Source organism: Pleurodeles waltl, chromosome 12 (assembly GCF_031143425.1).
Source record: "Pleurodeles waltl isolate 20211129_DDA chromosome 12, aPleWal1.hap1.20221129, whole genome shotgun sequence".
NCBI lineage: Eukaryota > Metazoa > Chordata > Amphibia > Caudata > Salamandridae > Pleurodeles > Pleurodeles waltl.
In genome coordinates, this window is record NC_090451.1 from 19787996 (window position 1) to 19807324 (window position 19329).

The 19329-nt window shown below is 52.3% G+C and overlaps 1 protein-coding gene across 3 annotated transcripts in view; it reads left to right on the forward strand.

The window, feature by feature from the left end:
* Nucleotides 1-19329, forward strand: part of SBNO2 (strawberry notch homolog 2) — a 542051-nt gene that overhangs the window by 183803 nt on the left and 338919 nt on the right. For all 3 annotated transcript variants that reach the window (XM_069216340.1, XM_069216341.1, XM_069216342.1), the window contains one exon: nucleotides 912-1070. In XM_069216340.1, coding sequence (XP_069072441.1) covers nucleotides 912-1070 — 159 coding nt within the window. The remainder of the gene's footprint in view (nucleotides 1-911; nucleotides 1071-19329) is intronic.

Sequence of the window (19329 nt, forward strand, 5' to 3'; positions counted from 1 at the left end):
ATGGGTGCTCCCTTGTGGGATCTCTTACTCCTACCTGAGATGGGTTCTCCTGTGATGGATCTCTTACTCCTACCTAAGATGGGTTCTCTTGTAATGGATCTCTTACTCCTACCTTAGATGGGTTCTCCTCTGAGGGATCTCTTACTCCTACCTAAGATGGGTTCTCCCCTGAGGGATCTCTTACTCCTACCTAAGATGGGTTCTCATGTGATGGATCTCTTACTCCTCCTTAAGATGGGTTCTCTCTTGTGGGATCTCCTACTCCTACCTAAATAGGTTCTCCTCTGAGGGATCTCTTACTCCTACCTAAGATGGGTTCTCCTGTGATGGATCTCTTACTCCTACTTAAGATGGGTTCTCTCTTGTGGGATCTCCTACTCCTACCTAAGATGGGTTCTCCTCTGAGGGATCTCTTACTCCTACCTAACATGGGTTCTCCTGTGATGGATCTCTTACTCCTACCTAAGATGGGTTCTCCTCTGAGGGATCTCTTACTCCTACCTAAGGTGGGTTCTCCTCTGAGGGATCTCTTACTCCTACCCAAGATGGGTTCTCCTGTGATGGATCTCTTACTCCTACCTAAGATGGATTCTCCGGTGATGGATCTCTTACTCCTACCTAAGATGGGGTCACTCATGAGAGATCTTGCTTAGCCTCCTGGCTTTCATCAATCTTTATAGGATGTTCTGCCATTTCGTGGCCTTTCTCCTATAGGACCCTCATACCTGTGTAATCATGTGAAATACATTTTCACAGAATATCTGATATGTCCATAAAGTTTTTCCCTTGTAAGATTGGCCCCAGCTCTGTGACATGTTGGTGTCTTGTACCACAGCCTTCATTCTGTTTGTATTATATTTCAGCCTCTTGGGCGACGCCTACCACATCTCTAACCACCTTCTCTCTTGCAGGATCCCTCCTACCTCGATGAACTTTCCAGCCACTCCATCTTCTCCTCCCCTGCTGATTCTCTGTCTGACATCGCTGATGCCCAGGACTTCCTGCATGCTGACAGCTTGAGCCAGGTGCCCACACTGTGGGACGTGAACACGCAGCCCACCCCTGTCAAGGTGAGCCTTTGAGTCATTCTGGGTGAAACATGGCACTGGTAGCCTGGCTGCAGGTGAGACATGGCACTGGTAGCCTGGCTGCGGGTGAGACATGGCGCTGGTAGCCTGGCTGCGGGTGAGACATGGCGCTGGTAGCCTGGCTGCGGGTGAGACATGGCATAGATAGCCTGGCTGCAGGTGAGACATGGCACTGGTAGCCTGGCTGCAGGTGAGACATGGCATAAAATAAATGTAAAAATGTAAATTAGCACTTGTATAGCGCACTACTCACCCGTTAGGGTCTCAAGGCGCTGTACTCATACCGCTATGGAACCCCTCCTGGCTTTTCCCTGTGAGGCGCCCACTCCTGAGCACCCCCAGGGTGAAGCCAGGCATCCAAGCGCTGTTGGGGCCGTTGTGGAGATTAAGCAAGCTATTGCCCAGAGTTGCAGAGTGGGACCCATGAATTAGATTAGGCACCGAGGCGAGAATTATCTGGTCAAGGGGAATTGAGCCCAAGACCTGCCGAAGCGGGACTTGAACCCTGGTCTTGAGCCAGATCTCTGCTTCAGGGTCTGCCGCTCTAACCATTGAGCCACACTTCTCCACAAGGCATAGATAGCCTGGCTGCAGGTGAGACATGGCGCTGGTAGCCTGGCTGCGGGTGAGACATGGCACTGGTAGCCTGGCTGCGGGTGAGACATGGCGCTGGCAGCCTGGCTGCGGGTGAGACATGGCGCTGGTAGCCTGGCTGCGGGTGAGACATGGCACTGGTAGCCTGGCTGCGGGTGAGACATGGCGCTGGTAGCCTGGCTGCAGGTGGCACATGGCACTGGTAGCCTGGCTGCAGGTGAGACATGGCACTGGTAGCCTGGCTGCAGGTGAGACATGGCACTGGTAGCCTGGCTGAAGGTGAGACATGGCACTGGTAGCCTGGCTGCAGGTGAGACATGGCACTGGTAGCCTGGCTGCGGGTGAGACATGGCATAGATAGCCTTACTGCTTGTGAGACTTGGCATTGGTAGCCTGGCTGCGGGTGAGACATGATGTCCCTTAGCTATGCTGGCTGCTGGTGTGACGTGGCGTTGGTAGCCTGGCTGCAGGTGGCACATGGCACTGGTAGCCTGGCTGCAGGTGAGACATGGCACTGGTAGCCTGGCTGCAGGTGAGACATGGCGCTGGTAGCCTGGCTGCGGGTGAGACATGGCGCTGGTAGCCTGGCTGCAGGTGAGACATGGCGCTGGTAGCCTGGCTGCGGGTGAGACATGGCACTGGTAGCCTGGCTGCAGGTGAGACATGGCGCTGGTAGCCTGGCTGCAGGTGAGACATGGCGCTGGTAGCCTGGCTGCGGTGAGACATGGCACTGGTAGTCTGGCTGCAGGTGAGACTTGGCACTGGTAGCCTGGCTGCGGGTGAGACATGGCATAGATAGCCTTGCTGCTTGTGAGACTTGGCATTGGTAGTCTGGCTCCGGGTGAGACATGATGTCCCTTAGCTATGCTGGCTGCTGGTGTGACGTGGCATTGGTAGCCTGGCTGCAGGTGAGACTTGGCATTGGTAGCCTGGCTGCAGGTGAGACATGGCGCTGGTAGCCTGGCTGCGGGTGAGACATGGCACTGGTAGCCTGGCTGCAGGTGAGACATGGCGCTGGTAGCCTGGCTGCGGGTGAGACATGGCGCTGGTAGCCTGGCTGCGGGTGAGACATGGCACTGGTAGCCTGGCTGCAGGTGAGACATGGCGCTGGTAGCCTGGCTGCAGGTGAGACATGGCGCTGGTAGCCTGGCTGCGGGTGAGACATGGCACTGGTAGCCTGGCTGCAGGTGAGACATGGCGCTGGTAGCCTGGCTGCAGGTGAGACATGGCGCTGGTAGCCTGGCTGCGGGTGAGACATGGCATAGATAGCCTTGCTGCTTGTGAGACTTGGCATTGGTAGCCTGGCTGCGGGTGAGACATGATGTCCCTTAGCTATGCTGGCTGCTGGTGTGACGTGGCATTGGTAGCCTGGCTGCAGGTGAGACATGGCGCTGGTAGCCTGGCTGCGGGTGAGACATGGCATAGATAGCCTGGCTGCAGGTGAGACATGGCGCTGGTAGCCTGGCTGCAGGTGAGACATGGCATAGATAGCCTGGCTGCAGGTGAGACATGGCGTTGGTAGCCTGGCTGCAGGTGAGACATGGCACTGGTAGCCTGGCTGCAGGTGAGACTTGGCACTGGTAGCCTGGCTGCAGGTGAGACATGGCAATGGTAGCCTGGCTGCGGGTGAGACTTGGCACTGGTAGCCTGGCTGCGGGTGAGACATGGCGCTGGTAGCCTGGCTGCGGGTGAGACATGGCGCTGGTAGCCTGGCTGCAGGTGAGACATGGCGCTGGTAGCCTGGCTGCGGGTGAGACATGGCGCTGGTAGCCTGGCTGCAGGTGAGACATGGCGCTGGTAGCCTGGCTGCAGGTGAGACTTGGCACTGGTAGCCTGGCTGCAGGTGAGACTTGGCGCTGGTAGCCTGGCTGCGGGTGAGACATGGCACTGGTAGCCTGGCTGCTGGTGTGACATGGCGCTGGTAGCCTGGCTGCGGGTGAGACATGGCGCTGGTAGCCTGGCTGCAGGTGAGACATGGCGCTGGTAGCCTGGCTGCAGGTGAGACTTGGCATTGGTGGCCTGGCTGCAGGTGAGACATGGCGCTGGTAGCCTGGCTGCAGGTGAGACATGGCACTGGTAGCCTGGCTGCGGGTGAGACATGGCGCTGGTAGCCTGGCTGCAGGTGAGACATGGCGCTGGTAGCCTGGCTGCGGGTGAGACATGGCGCTGGTAGCCTGGCTGCAGGTGAGACATGGCGCTGGTAGCCTGGCTGCAGGTGAGACATGGCGCTGGTAGCCTGGCTGCAGGTGAGACTTGGCGCTGTTAGCCTGGCTGCAGGTGAGACTTGGCACTGGTAGCCTGGCTGCAGGTGAGACTTGGCGCTGGTAGCCTGGCTGCTGGTGTGACGTGGCGCTGGTAGCCTGGCTGCAGGTGAGACGTGGCGCTGGTAGCCTGGCTGCGGGTGAGACATGGCGCTGGTAGCCTGGCTGCAGGTGAGACGTGGCGCTGGTAGCCTGGCTGCGGGTGAGACATGGCGCTGGTAGCCTGGCTGCTGGTGTGACGTGGCGCTGGTAGCCTGGCTGCAGGTGAGACATGGCGCTGGTAGCCTGGCTGCAGGTGAGACTTGGCGCTGGTAGCCTGGCTGCAGGTGAGACTTGGCGCTGGTAGCCTGGCTGCAGGTGAGACTTGGCGCTGGTAGCCTGGCTGCAGGTGAGACTTGGCACTGGTAGCCTGGCTGCAGGTGAGACTTGGCGCTGGTAGCCTGGCTGCAGGTGAGACTTGGCACTGGTAGCCTGGCTGCAGGTGAGACTTGGCGCTGGTAGCCTGGCTGCGGGTGAGACATGGCACTGGTAGCCTGGCTGCTGGTGTGACGTGGCGCTGGTAGCCTGGCTGCAGGTGAGACATGGCACTGGTAGCCTGGCTGCAGGTGAGACATGGCGCTGGTAGCCTGGCTGCAGGTGAGACATGGCGCTGGTAGCCTGGCTGCGGGTGAGACATGGCACTGGTAGCCTGGCTGCTGGTGTGACGTGGCGCTGGTAGCCTGGCTGCAGGTGAGACATGGCGCTGGTAGCCTGGCTGCAGGTGAGACTTGGCGCTGGTAGCCTGGCTGCAGGTGAGACTTGGCGCTGGTAGCCTGGCTGCGGGTGAGACATGGCACTGGTAGCCTGGCTGCTGGTGTGACGTGGCGCTGGTAGCCTGGCTGCGGGTGAGACGTGGTGCTGGTAGCTGTGCTAGCTGTAGGGGACACCTGGGTCTAGCTGTGCAGGTTGCAGGTTTATTGTGCCTTAAGTTGCGCCAGCTGCAGGTGAGACTTGGCGAACATAGCTGTGTTGGTGAAAGGTGAAGCACGGAAGGCTTAGCAGCTCTGAATGCCAACGACATGGCCACCTCGCCCACATTGCAAATCTATACTTCAGTCTGCATCCATTGCACCCCAACTTCTTCTCCTTGGACATAATGCACTGAGGCACCAGTATGTATGCATGCTAGAGCTGCTTGTGTTGATTTCTTAGGGTGTATTTGGGCTTTAACATCACAGTATGTTTTTACTCTGTTCATTTAAAAGACCCTGCAACGTCCACCTTTCCTGGCCTGCCCAGCAGTGTGACACCTGGCGCAGAGAGTGAGAGACAGGTAGACAGAGCAGTGTGTCCTAGGCAGTGGTGAACGAGGCTCAGTGTCTGCCTTTCCTGGTCTGCCCAACAGTGTGACACCTGGCGTAGACTGGCGAGAGACAGGTAGACAGAGCAGTGTGTCCTAGGCAGTGGTGAACGAGGCTCAGTGTCTGCCTTTCCTGGCCTGCCCAGCAGTGTGACACCTGGAGTAGAGGGCGAGAGACAGGTAGACAGAGCAGTGTGTCCTAGGCAGTGGTGGAGGAGGCTCAGTGTCTGCCTTTCCTGATCTGCCCAGCAGTGTGACACCTGGCGCAGAGGGCGAGAGACAGGTAGACAGAGCAGTGTGTCCTAGGCAGTGGTGGAGGAGGCTCAGTGTCTGCCTTTCCTGATTTGCCCAGCAGTGTGACACCTGGAGTAGAGTGGAGAGATACAGGTACCTCTGAACCCCCATCTGCTCTTGCGAGGACCGTTCAGAACATTCATCATAGCTGATTAAGTGGTCTGCTGGTGTCCTGCTTCACCGTATCCATCAGATTGTCAGGCTACAGAGGTGTTTGAGACAGGTTGGTCACGTTTTTCTGAGTGTTTAATGTGTAATGGTCAGAAGTACCAAGAGTTGTTGTTTAGAAGCTCTGTCCCCATAGACATGCAGGTCTCCGTGAACAGACAAATGGGCTGCCTTTCTGTTCTTTATGTCTCCTTTGCAATGTGTTGTGCTACAGGGCTCCCCGCAGTCCCTATATAATATGAATGTGAGATTACTGTATGAAAGGGAGCTTGCGTCTGAAATCTCTGCCAGTGATACTCCACAGATTTTGCTAGCCAGATAGCTCAGCGCTGTTCAGTGCAGCTAAACACATACATCAGATGGAGGTAAGTGTGTGTGTCTTCAGACCAGCATTAGTGACTTAAGGACTGGCTGGATTCAGCTAAACTGCCTCAAAGATTGAGATACCAGGGCTGGGCTCACCTGGGACAGCCCTGATGCCATTTTTGATACTCCTTCCTACCCTTTGATGCTGGCTGACACGTTGCCTGCTGACCTGAGAATAATTTACCATGTCAGTCTGCTCATAAGTAGTTCCCGTTATTCCACCTCTTCACTCATACAGTTTACTCATTCCTGGTTGGCTGCAAGATCTAGTGCTTTGAGGCGTAGTCCATCCGAGCCTCTAGTAAGGACCTCACTCTGTCTTGCACAAAATACAGTATGCCACCTGTGCAGGGTCCGAAGACAGATTAATACTAAAAAAGATGTAGTGGGAGTGACGTTTCGCACAAATGCTGTCAAGCTCTGCAGGACAAAAAAACTATAATGATGTGTTTCTTGCAGGGTACAACCTCTTCAGCCTAAATGGAATGAAGATGTACAAAACCCTGCAGTTTGCTTAAATCTTTCAACCTTATTTTTTAAAACAAACTCTTAAAATTAGCATACATGTACTAAATTTTCATCATATATTAGGATGATGTATGACCAGGTGCCATTCTTTGACAGTGTTCGAAGCCCCCTCCATTTCCTACTAAAATCTTTCTTTGCAATAACTTCTTCTAAAGGGAGTTTTAGTGTTTGGCTGCTGATAGCTTTAGCTGTGTGTTGTGAGTGCTAATTAGCACAGTACATGGTCCCGTCATACTGCGGATGGTTACACTGTCACTGACGTTTCGTTGTGATGTTCATGACGTGGATAGATAGTTTAGTAACTGAACTCATGTTCTACTTCTCAATCTTATAAGCATGGAATATTGATGCCATCCTGCGCCTATTTATTGTCTGTATTACAGGCATACATTCCTTTGCTGGTTGGATGGCATCAGAACCATGCAAGGCAGAAACTTTGGCTTTACAACTGGTTGTTACCTTGGGTGTCATCCCGCGACCTTTGCTGTGGGGCCTCCAGGCTACGAAATTGCAGATTTAAGTCTGCCTACAATTCTTCCAAAGAAGAAGCATGATTATGACTACTTTTTACTTGTTAATGGGGCAGCGTCATGTAGTGCAGTGGTAGATTGTGCCTTAAAATTAGCAGATACCAGCTTGGCAGCCCGAGGGGCAAGTGTTGTACATTGCGCTTGGCTAAGCTCTGCAGAAAAAGGCCTTTTTACATTTGACAGTTTAGGTCAAATAATAGTTTCAAATTATATTTGTTTTAAAAGAAAAGTTCAGGCCAAGCAGCCATCAGTAACCTGAATCCATCCTTTCCATCCCGTACAGACTCACAAAGTCTGTGTCAGAGTCAGTTGTGACTGATACATGATTTAAAATTGAGAAAGCCAAAGCTTCCTGTCAATTGACATATTGATTTGTATATTGGGAAAGATCTGCTCTGATTCACTGATTGATACCAGGGGTTAATGAAGTAGAACCACCCCTTCAGGGCTTAAAACATATTTTCAAGATAGTTGGGATAACTGCCCCCAGCGCCCCCTGAGTGTTTTTGAAAACTATTGGCCAGACGTGAAGATTCAGTTATTTTCATTTAATGCAGAATTTGGTCTCATAAAATACCTTTACAATATTAGCATGGTAGGATGTTGGGCCACAAGGTAATGGTCTTCCCGTCATGGACAAGATGCCTCCTGCCCATGTTCTCAAACACATAGACTGCAGCAAGTGCATACAGGGGTACTGCATGGTAACCCTAACATCTGTTTCCCATCAAATATTCCTGATCACTGTAGGAACGTGCCAGCCCTAAAGTCTTACATATTCTGCTGTTAGACCCCTACCTTGTGGGCTACATGGCCTACTTAGAGGTGGCTTACTCCCTGTTCAAAAGTAGGGTTCCTTCATCTCATAAAGGGTTATTTGGACAGGTTGGCCTGCAGTTTTGAAAGCTACAGCAGTCAGGCTCCACACGTAGGCCTGAAGCCATGTTTTCCTTGTCAGCCTCGTGGATGGCTGTAGGAGGCTGGACTGGCTTGTAGTGAGTACCAAGGGGTACTTGCACCTTGCACCAGGCCCAGTTATCCCTTATTAGTGTATAGGGTGTCTAGCAGCTTAGGCTGATAGATAATGGTAGCTTAGCAGAGCAGCTTAGGCTGAACTAGGAGACGTGTGAAGCTACTACAGTACCACTTAGTGTCATATGCACAATATCATAAGAAAACACAATACACAGTTATACTAAAAATAAAGGTACTTTATTTTTATGACAATATGCCAAAGTATCTTAGAGTGTACCCTCAGTGAGAGGATAGGAAATATACACAAGATATATATACACAATAGCAAAAATATGCAGTATAGTCTTAGAAAACAGTGCAAACAATGTATAGTTACAATAGGATGCAATGGGGAAACATAGGGATAGGGGCAACACAAACCATATACTCCAGAAGTGGAATGCGAACCACGAATGGACCCCAAACCTATGTGACCTTGTAGAGGGTCGCTGGGACTATTAGAAAATAGTGAGAGTTAGAAAAATAACCCTCCCCAAGACCCTGAAAAGTGAGTGCAAAGTGCACCAAAGTTCCCCTAAGGACAAAATAGTCGTGTTAGAGGGAAAATGCAAGGAAAACACAAATCAGCAATGCAACAACGATGGATTCCTGACTGAGGGTACCTGTGGAACAAGGGGACCAAGTCCAAAAGTCACAAGCAGCTCGGAGATGGGCAGATGCCCAAGAAATGCCAGCGGTTGGTGCAAAGAAGCTCTTACTAGGCTGAAGAACTGTGAATACTGCAGGAACGGCAAGGGCTAGAGACTTCCCCTTTGGAGGATGGATCCCCCACGCCTTGGAGAGTCGTGCAGAAGTGTTTTCCCGCCGGATGGACGCCAACAAGCCTTGCTACACGCAAATCGTGCGTTTGGCGTTTTTGGACGCTGCTGGGGCCCAGGAGGGACCAGGAGGTCGCAAATTGGACCTGCAGAGAGAGGGGACGTCGAGCAAGACAAAGAGCCCTCACTGAAGCAGGTAGCACCCGGAGAAGTGCCAGAGACAGGCACTACGAGGATGCGTGAAACGGTGCTCGCCGAAGTTGCACAAAGGAGTCCCACGTCGCCGGAGACCAACTTAGAAAGTCGTGCAATGCAGGTTAGAGTGCCGTGGACCCAGGCTTGGCTGTGCACGAAGGATTTCCGCCGGAAGTGCACAGGGGCCGGAGTAGCTTGCAAAGTCGCGGTTCCCAGCAATGCAGCCCAGCGAGGTGAGGCAAGGACTTACCTCCACCAAACTTGGGCTGAAGAGTCACTGGACTGTGGGGGTCACTTGGACGGTGTCGCTGGATTCGAGGGACCTCGCTCGTCGTGCTGAGAGGAGACCCAAGGGACCGGTAATGCAGCTTTTTGGTGCCTGCGGTTGCAGGGGGAAGATTCCGTCGACCCACGGGAGATTTCTTCGGAGCTTCTGGTGCAGAGAGGAGGCAGACTACCCCCACAGCATGCACAAGCAGGAAAACAGTCGAGAAGGCGGCAGGATCAGCGTTACAGAGTTGCAGTAGTCGTCTTTGCTACTATGTTGCAGGTTTGCGGGCTTCCAGCGTGGTCCGCGGTCGATTCCTTATCAGAAGGTGAAGAGGGAGATGCAGAGGAACTCGGCTGAGCTCATGCATTCGTTATCTGAAGTTTCCCCAGAGACAGAGACCCTAAATAGCCAGAAAAGAGGGTTTGGCTACCTAGGAGAGAGGAAAGGCTACTAACACCTGAAGGAGCCTATCAGCAGGAGTCTCTGACATCACCTGGTGGCACTGGCCACTCAGAGCAGTCCAGTGTGCCAGCAGCACCTCTGTTTCCAAGATGGCAGAGGTCTGGAGCACACTGGAGGAGCTCTGGACACCTCCCAGGGGAGGTGCAGGTCAGGGGAGTGGTCACTCCCCTTTCCTTTGTCCAGTTTCGCGCCAGAGCAGGGGCTAAGGGGTCCCTGAACCGGTGTAGACTGGCTTATGCAGAATTGGGCACATCTGTGCCCAACAAAGCATTTCCAGAGGCTGGGGGAGGCTACTCCTCCCCTGCCTTCACACCATTTTCCAAAGGGAGAGGGTGTCACACCCTCTCTCAGAGGAAGTTCTTTGTTCTGCCATCCTGGGCCAGGCCTGGCTGGACCCCAGGAGGGCAGCTGCCTGTCTGAGGGGTTGGCAGCAGCAGCAGCTGCAGTGAAACCCCAGGAAGGGCAGTCTGGCAGTACCAGGGTCTGTGCTACAGACCACTGGGATCATGGAATTGTACCAACAATGCCAGGATGGCATAGAGGGGGCAATTCCATGATCATAGACATGTTACATGGCCATATTCGGAGTTACCATGGTGAAGCTACATATAGGTAGTGACCTATATGTAGTGCACGCGTGTAATGGTGTCCCCGCACTCACAAAGTTCAGTGAATTGGCTCTGAACAATGTGGGGGCACCTTGGCTAGTGCCAGGGTGCCCTCACACTAAGTAACTTTGCACCTAACCTTTACCAGGTAAAGGTTTAGACATAAAGGTGACTTATAAGTTACTTAAGTGCAGTGTAAAATGGCTGTGAAATAACGTGGACGTTATTTCACTCAGGCTGCAGTGGCAGGCCTGTGTAAGAATTGTCAGAGCTCCCTATGGGTGGCAAAAGAAATGCTGCAGCCCATAGGGATCTCCTGGAACCCCAATACCCTGGGTACCTCAGTACCATATACTAGGGAATTATAAGGGTGTTCCAGTAAGCCAATGTAACTTGGTAAAAATGGTCACTAGCCTGTCAGTGACAATTTGGAAAGAAATGAGAGAGCATAACCACTGAGGTTCTGATTAGCAGAGCCTTAGTGAGACAGTTAGTCACTACACAGGTAACACATTCAGGCACACTTATGAGCACTGGGGCCCTGGGTTACCAGGGTCCCAGTGACACATACAACTAAAACAACATATATACAGTGAAAAATGGGGGTAACATGCCAGGCAAGATGGTACTTTCCTACAATGGCACAGTGTGCTTGTGAGGGCCTCAATTCTGGTGCCTCATCCTCCGCTCTCTCGCTTGGCTGGAGTGTCGGAGGAGGCCTGTAAGCAAGAGACGGCGCACACCGTCGCCAGTTCGATGCTGTCCAGCAGAAATCTGACCTGGCAGGGACTCTTTGCGGTCACTGTGGTTTCTGCCCTCCCGTTGACCTCTCCAGTAATGAATAGCAGTGTGTTAGAATAATAATGCAGTAGAAGGTTCATGTGTTAGAATTCTGATACCCATAGATGGAAGGTGACAGAAGGATGAGAGTGAAGAGAGCGGATGTCTTAAGATGTAAGTCTTAAGATCTTTTCTGAAGGAGCGGAGATTAGGCTTCTCTGATCTTTTCAACCATCTGATTCCATATATATTTATTGGTGGCATTTATAGGGCATGACCCGGACATAGCAGCAGTATATTTCTGATGGATACAACTACCTGTGGATTCCTCACCTAATGAATACTCCCATGGCGCCAGCATTCGACGGAAATCTTCTTCCTAGTCTCTGCACGTCGACGAGGACGTCACTGTAGCCCACTCAACGCCGTCTGACGTCATACAGGCAATAAGAGGTCCTCGCCGACGTGCCGACGTCAGTTCCCTTTTTTCCGTGCATTCGAAACGGTTATCTTCGAGGGAGCTACTGTTGCTTTCGAAGTTACAGTGTGTTTTTCTGCTGCGTGATTTTTATCTGAGAGTTACTATGTCTCAGAGGAAGTCTGGTTTCAAGCCCTGTCGGGAGTGTGGAGGCAAGATGTCCGTTACGGACCCACACTCGGACTGTTTATGGTGCTTAAGCTCCGACCACGACGTCACAACATGTGATTCATGCCAACACATGAATCCCAAGGCCCTAAAAGAGCGAGAGGCTAAACTCTTCATGGCGAAGTCGAAGAGGAAGGAGAAGAAGCATCATAGGAAGTCCTCCTCGCCGAAGACTCATCGGCGTCATCGAGATTCCCGGCGCCGTAGGGATTCACGGCGCCATTCCAGCCAGGGGTCTCGATCGAGGTCGCCTTCGGCTCGGCGTCGTAAGACTTGGGAGGTCAGTCCCACAGTCACTCCACATCCATCGACGCCGTTGCCTTCTCCGGCTTCGCCGACTTCGTCTGGGCAGACATCTTCAGTGATTGAAGTGACGCAGCCTCAGGTGTTCTCTCCGGCGTCGCAGACGTCGAGGCTGGCGTCGGGGTCGCCTTCGATCCAGGCACCCCAGTATCCGGCTTTTCCTGCCCCTGGAGCCGATAATACCGCATTTTTGAATGCGATGTATACCATCTTTCAGCAGATGGCTCCAGGAGGTGCTCCAACTGGTCCTTCGGGGCCGTTGGCTTTCACCTTGGGTGCTCCGGCGCCGCTACGGCCAGCACCCTTCATGCCCTTTCTCCCCTTAGGGAATGTGGGCTCGGCGCCGGTGTCGACTCCGGTGTCCGCTCCGGTGGCCCCAGAGGTTTCGGCCCCGGAGGTTTCGATCCCATCGACTTCGGGGTTTCGACCAGTGACTCCGACAGGACCATCGGAGGCTCCGAGACGCGCCTCTCTGCATCCGGCTCCTACCTCGGCGTCGAAGCTGCCTGTGGCGCCGGACATGGCGTCGGATGGATCCGGCGATCGGCGTCGTTCCTCGAATTCGGCGGATGCCATGTCGACGCCGCGTATTGAAGAGAGGCTACATTCTAGGAGGCGTGCTCTCCGTCTCTTAGAGGAGCAGGAATACCAACGGGTCTTGGAGGAAGGAGAGATAGAGGATTCTGGCGAGGGTCTTCATGGACTGGATACAGCTAGTGGGCTGGATACTTCCCCTGAGTGGGACTTGTCATCTCCAGGGGAGTATACTGAGGAGGCAGCCACTTTTCACGCTGTGGTAAGAAAGGCAGCTAACTTTCTTGAATTGCCTTTGCCGGTAGCGGAGGCGAAGCAGAATTTGTTGACTGAGATCCTGCATCCGGCCTCTACTGCAGCGGAGCCTCTTTTACCATTCAATGAGGCTTTGCTTGATCCGGTGTTGGAGGTGTGGAAGAAGCCGGTATCTTCCTCGGCTGTTCATAGGGCTGTGGCCAGGAGGTATCGGGCTGCACCATCTGACCCTGGCTTTCTGTCCAGACACCCTACGCCGGAGAGCTTGGTGGTCCAGGCCTCCTGTTCTTCTAGATCCGCGCCTGGATCTTTTCCGACGGTGCCGGGGGATAGAGACTCCAAGAAGTTGGACTCACAGTCCAAGAAAATATTCTCATCCTGCAGCATGGCGTTGAAGTCCACCAACTCGTCATGTATCTTGGGAGGTACATCTATGCTCTTATGGACGAAATAACATCTTCACATACGGAGCTTCCCCAAGGGCTTTTGAATATCGTCTCCGATGCCCAGGCTGCTGCAACCCAGGTTATCCAATCTGGGTTGGATACGACTGACTCAGTGGCTAGGGCGATGGGCACGGCTGTGGTTGCGAGGAGACAGGCTTGGCTTCGCAACTCAGGGTTCTCTGCGGACGTGCAGTCGACCCTGTTGGACCTCCCGTTTGATGGGGACAAACTTTTTGGAGCCAAAGCAGATTCGGCCTTGGAAAGGTTTAAAGAAAGCAGGGCCACAGCCAAGTCATTTGGGCTGCAAGCCGCTTCTTCTGCCTCCTCCAGGTTTTTTAGGAGGTTTCGTGGATTTGGACGTGGCTCTTCCTCCTCTTCCTTTCGGGGGAGGTTCCAGCAACCCGCCTCTTCTCACCCCTATAGATCATTTAGAGGGAGAGGTAGGGCCCGCACCAGAGGAGCCTCTCAACAGCACTCTGCCTCTTCCTCGTCCTCTGGAGGGGTGCAGCAGGGAAAGCAGCCTTAGGCTTCCACCATTTCCCACTCACTCCTCTCCTGTAGGGGGAAGATTACGGCATTTTCTCCACAAGTGGGAGACTATTACAACGGACACTTGGGTTATCAGTATTGTGGAGAAAGGCTACACCCTTCCCTTTCGGGAGTTTCCGCCCCCCCTCCCACCCCCCCCATCTTATTGTTCAGAAGAACACCTCCTGTTGCTAGAACAGGAGGTTCAAGTCCTCCTTTCAAAGGGCGCGGTGGAGTTGGTTCCAGAGCAGGAAAGGGGTCGAGGTTGTTACTCAAGGTACTTCCTGATTCCCAAGAATGAGACCGATCCTGGATCTGAGGATCTTGAATTGGTTCCTCAATCAGGAAAAGTTCAAGATGCTGACCCTAGCACAGGTGCTTTTGGCGTTGAACAAAGAAGATTGGATGGTGTCTGTCGACTTGCAGGATGCTTATTTTTATATCCCGATACTCAAGTCGCACAGGAAGTATCTCCGGTTTGTGGTAGGGTCGCAGCACTATCAGTTTGCGGTCCTCCCGTTTAGTCTTACTTCAGCACCGCGAGTCTTCACGAAGGTGATGTCAGTGGTTGCGGCAGAGCTCAGAAGGAAGGGGATAGCAGTATTCCCTTACTTGGACGACTGGTTGATCAAAGCCAAGTCCCCGGAGCTTGTGTCGTATCATCTGCAGTCAACAACCCAGTTGTTGTTCGACCTGGGCTTTTCGGTGAACGTGCCCAAATCTCACCTGGAGCCCTCTCAGCGCCTCCTGTTCATAGGGGCAGTACTGGATACAACATTGAATCGAGCCTTTCCTCCGCCTCAGCGGGTTCAAGATATTCAGGAATTGGTTCCAATGTTTCGAAATGGAGCGGTAGTTCCAGTCCTCAAGGTCCTTCGTCTGCTCGGTCTGTTTGCCTCCTGCATACTGTTGGTCACGCATGCTCGCTGGCACATGAGGTCTCTTCAGTGGTGCCTCCGAAGGCAGTGGTCTCAACACAAGGGAGATCTAGAAGGTGCGGTCAAGATCTCCAGAGATGCTGCTGTGGACTTGAAGTGGTGGATTGCGAGCAACAATCTTTCGCAAGGAAAGCCGTTCGCGCAGTCGCCACCAGTGGCCACGGTCATAACGGATGCTTCCACTCTAGGGCGGGGAGCTCATCTGGGGGATCTGGAGATCAAAGGACTTTGGTCTCCAGAGGAACAGATGTTTCATATCAATCTGTTAGAGTTACGGGCTGTACGTCTGGCTCTCAAGGCCTTCCTCCCTTCCCTTCGTGGTCAGTCGGTACAGGTCCTGACGGACAATACTACCACGATGTGGTACATAAACAAACAGGGAGGAGTAGGGTTGTACCTTCTCTGCAGAGAAGCTCTTCGACTATGGTCCTTGGCAAAGGACCATCAGATTTGCTTGGTAGCAAATCATTTGGCCGGGGTCTTGAATGTACGTGCGGACAGTCTCAGTCGCCAATTCTCGGCCGACCACGAGTGGCATCTCCATCCAGATCAAGTCCGTTTAATCTTCCAGATGTGGGGGTTTCCTCGGATAGATCTGTTAGCCACTCGGGAGAACGCGCATTGTCCGTTATTCTGCAGCCTCCAGTATCCGGTGCAGGGAGCATTGGGGGACGCGTTTCTGATAACCAGGTGCGACCAGTTGCTTTACGCGTTTCCCCCCATACCCTTGATTCCTCGAGTGTTGAGGAAGATTCGCCAAGACCGGGCCCAAGTCATCTTAATAGCTCCGGATTGGCCAAGGAGGGTGTGGTACTCCGACCTTCTCCAACTCTCGCTGTGCCCTCCGCTCCGTCTCCCTCTCAGGGCAGACCTCCTCTCGCAGTCGCAGGGACAGGTTTTACACCCCAACCTCCAGAGTCTACACCTACATGCCTGGAGATTGAACGGGGCAACCTGAGTTCCTTCTCTCTCCCGCCTGATGTAGTGGATGTTATATTAGCGGCCAGGCGACACTCCACTAAATCTATCTACGCTAATAGGTGGTCTAAATTTGTTATGTGGTGTGGAGAGAGACAGATTGATCCCTTACATGCTCATCTGTCAGATGTTTTGTCTTTTGCTCTGTCTCTAGCGCAGAAAGGTTGTGCAGTGGCTACCATTAAAGGTTATTTGTCTGCCCTGTCAGCCTTCATTTGTCTTCCAGATCAACCATCGTTATTTAAATCCCCTATTGTTCTCAGATTCTTGAAAGGTCTTCTAAATAAATATCCTCCAAAACCATTCGTTATGCCTCAATGGGATTTGTCCTTGGTCCTCACTTTCCTTATGGGGTCCCCTTTTGAGCCTATGCATTCTTGCCCCTTAAGGTATTTGGTTATTAAAACAGTATTCCTGGTAGCTATAACATCTGCAAGGAGAGTGAGTGAGTTGCAGGCCTTATCGGTAAAACCCCCTTATACAACTTTTTATGGGGATAAGGTGGTGTTGAGGACCAAGGCTGCTTTCCTCCCGAAGGTTGTTTCACCCTTCCATTTGGCTCAGACAATTACTTTGTCCACGTTCTATCCTCCGCCTCATCCTTCAAAGGAGGAAGAGAGACTACATCGATTGGACCCAAAGAGGGCGTTAAGCTTCTACATTGATAGAACGAAGGACTTCAGGCTGGAAGATCAACTGTTCATCGGATACGTGGGCAAGAGGAGAGGAAAGGCAGTCCACAAGAGAACACTCTCCAGGTGGGTTGTTCTTTGCATTAAAATCTGTTACTCTTTGGCAAAGAAGGATCCTCCTGATGGCATTAGAGCTCATTCCACCAGAGCTAAGTCGGCCACTTCGGCCTTGGCCAGAGGTGTTCCTGTGGTCGACATCTGCAAGGCCGCAACTTGGTCGTCCCTTCACACTTTTGCGAAGCATTACTGTTTGGACTCTGAGGTCAGAAGGGACGGCCATTTTGCACGGTCAGTGCTGCAGGATTTCTTGGTTTGACCATTTCGGCACCCGCCACCGGGCGTGGTACTGCTTTGGGACTCTATTCATTAGGTGAGGAATCCACAGGTAGTTGTATCCATCAGAAGAACGAGTTACTTACCTTCGGTAACGACTTTTCTGGTGGATACATTAGCTACATTAGCTACCTGTGGATTCCTCACGGTCCCACCCGCCTCCCCGTTGCCTTTCTGGTCTTACCAAGTAATCCTTGAGTGCGCTCCTCTCGGTCTTCAAGGTTGCAATAGATGTTGTATATATGGATACTTGTATATAATTATATGTATATATATATGTATATATCTTTGTGTATATACATGATTTGCATATATTTGTTGGTTTAAAAAAAAAAAAAAAAAAGAGTTATATTAAATCTACAGCCATTTTATTGCAATGTTGTGTATTTTACAGTGTTATGGGATGTTGCCTTGCTCTTTCATTGCATTGGGTTGTTGTTCTCATGCACGTAAAAAATGTTGGTACTGACGTCGGCGAGGACCTCTTATTGCCTGTATGACGTCAGACGGCATCGCGTGGGCTAGAGTGACGTCCTCGTCGACGTGCAGAGACTAGGAAGAAGATTTCCGTCGAATGCTGGCGCCATGGGAGTATTCATTAGGTGAGGAATCCACAGGTAGCTAATGTATCCACCAGAAAAGTCGTTACAGAAGGTAAGTAACTCGTTCATCTACACCGCCCCGTGGACCTAGCCACAGGGGCATTACATACTTGCACCACTCCGCGGACCTAGCCACAGGGGCATTACATACTTATACCACTCCGTGGACCTAGTCACAGGGGCATTACATACTTGCACCACTTCGCGGACCTAGCCACAGGGGCATTACATACTTATACCACTCCGTGGACCTTGCCACAGGGGCATTACATACTTGCACCACTCCACGGACCTAGCCTTTGGGGCATTACGTACTTATACCACTCTGTGGACCTAGCCACAGGGGCGTTACATACTTATACCACTCCGTGGACCTAGCCACAGGGGCATTACATACTTACACCACTCCGTGGACCTAGCCACAGGGGCATTATATACCTACACCACTCCGTGGACCTAGCCACAGGGGCATTACATACTTACACCACTCTGTGGACCTAGCCACAGGGGTTACATATACCTAACAGTACACTGTGGACCTAGCCACAGGGATGATAGATACATAACATTCCCCTGTGGGCCTTGCTACAAGGGCATTACATACTTACACCACTCCGTGAACCTAGCCACAGGGGTTACATATACCTAACAGTACACTGTGGACCTAGCCACAGGGATGATAGATACATAACACTGCCCTGTGGACCTAGCCACCGGGGCATTACATACTTACACCACTCCGTGGACCTAGCCACAGGGGCATGACATGCTTACACCACTCCGTGAACCTAGCCACAGGAGCATTACATTCTTGCACCACTCAGTGGACCTAGCCACAGGGACATTACATACTTACACTACTCCTTGGACTTAGCCACAGGGACATTACATACTTACACCACTCCGTGGACCTAGCCACAAGGACATTACATACTTACACCACTCCGTGGACCTAGCCACAGGGGCATTACATTCTTGTACCACTCCGTAGACCTAGCCACAGGGGCATTACTTACACCACTCCGTGGACCTAGCCACAGGGGCATTACATACTTACACCACTCCGTGGACCTAGCCACAGGGGTTACATATACCTAACAGTACACTGTGATCCTAGCCGCAGGGATGATAGATACTTAACCCTGCCCTGTGGACCTAGCCACAGGGGCATTACATACTTACACCACTCCGTGGACCTAGCCACAGGGGTTACATATACCTAACAGTACACTGTGGACCTAGCCACAGGGATGATAGATACTTAACCCTGCCCTGTGGACCTATCCACAGGGTTTAGGAAAGTACCATCTTGCCTGGCATGTTGCCCCCATGTTTACATGTATGTAAGTTTGTTTTTGCCTGTCTCACTGGGATCCTGCTAGCCAGGACCCCAGTGCTCATAGATTGTGGCCTGAATGTGTGTACCCTGTGTAGTGACTAACTGTGTCACTGAGGCTCTGCTAACCAGAACCTCAGTGCTTATGCTCTCTCTGCCTTTAAAATTGTCCCTATAGGCTAGTGACCATTTTTACCAATTCTGATTGGCACACTGGAACACCCTTATAATTCCCTAGTATATGGTACCTGGGTACCCCGGGTATTGGGGTTCCAGGAGATCCCTATGGGCTGCCGCATTTCTTTTGCCACCCATGGGGAGTCTCGACTTTACTCTCTTTCTGGGGTAGTAGGGTGGCTTTACTCCTACTTTTCAGGGTCTTGGGGTGGGGTATCTTGGACACCCTTAGTGTTTTCTTACACTCCCAGCGACCCTCTACACACTACACTAGGACTGGGGTC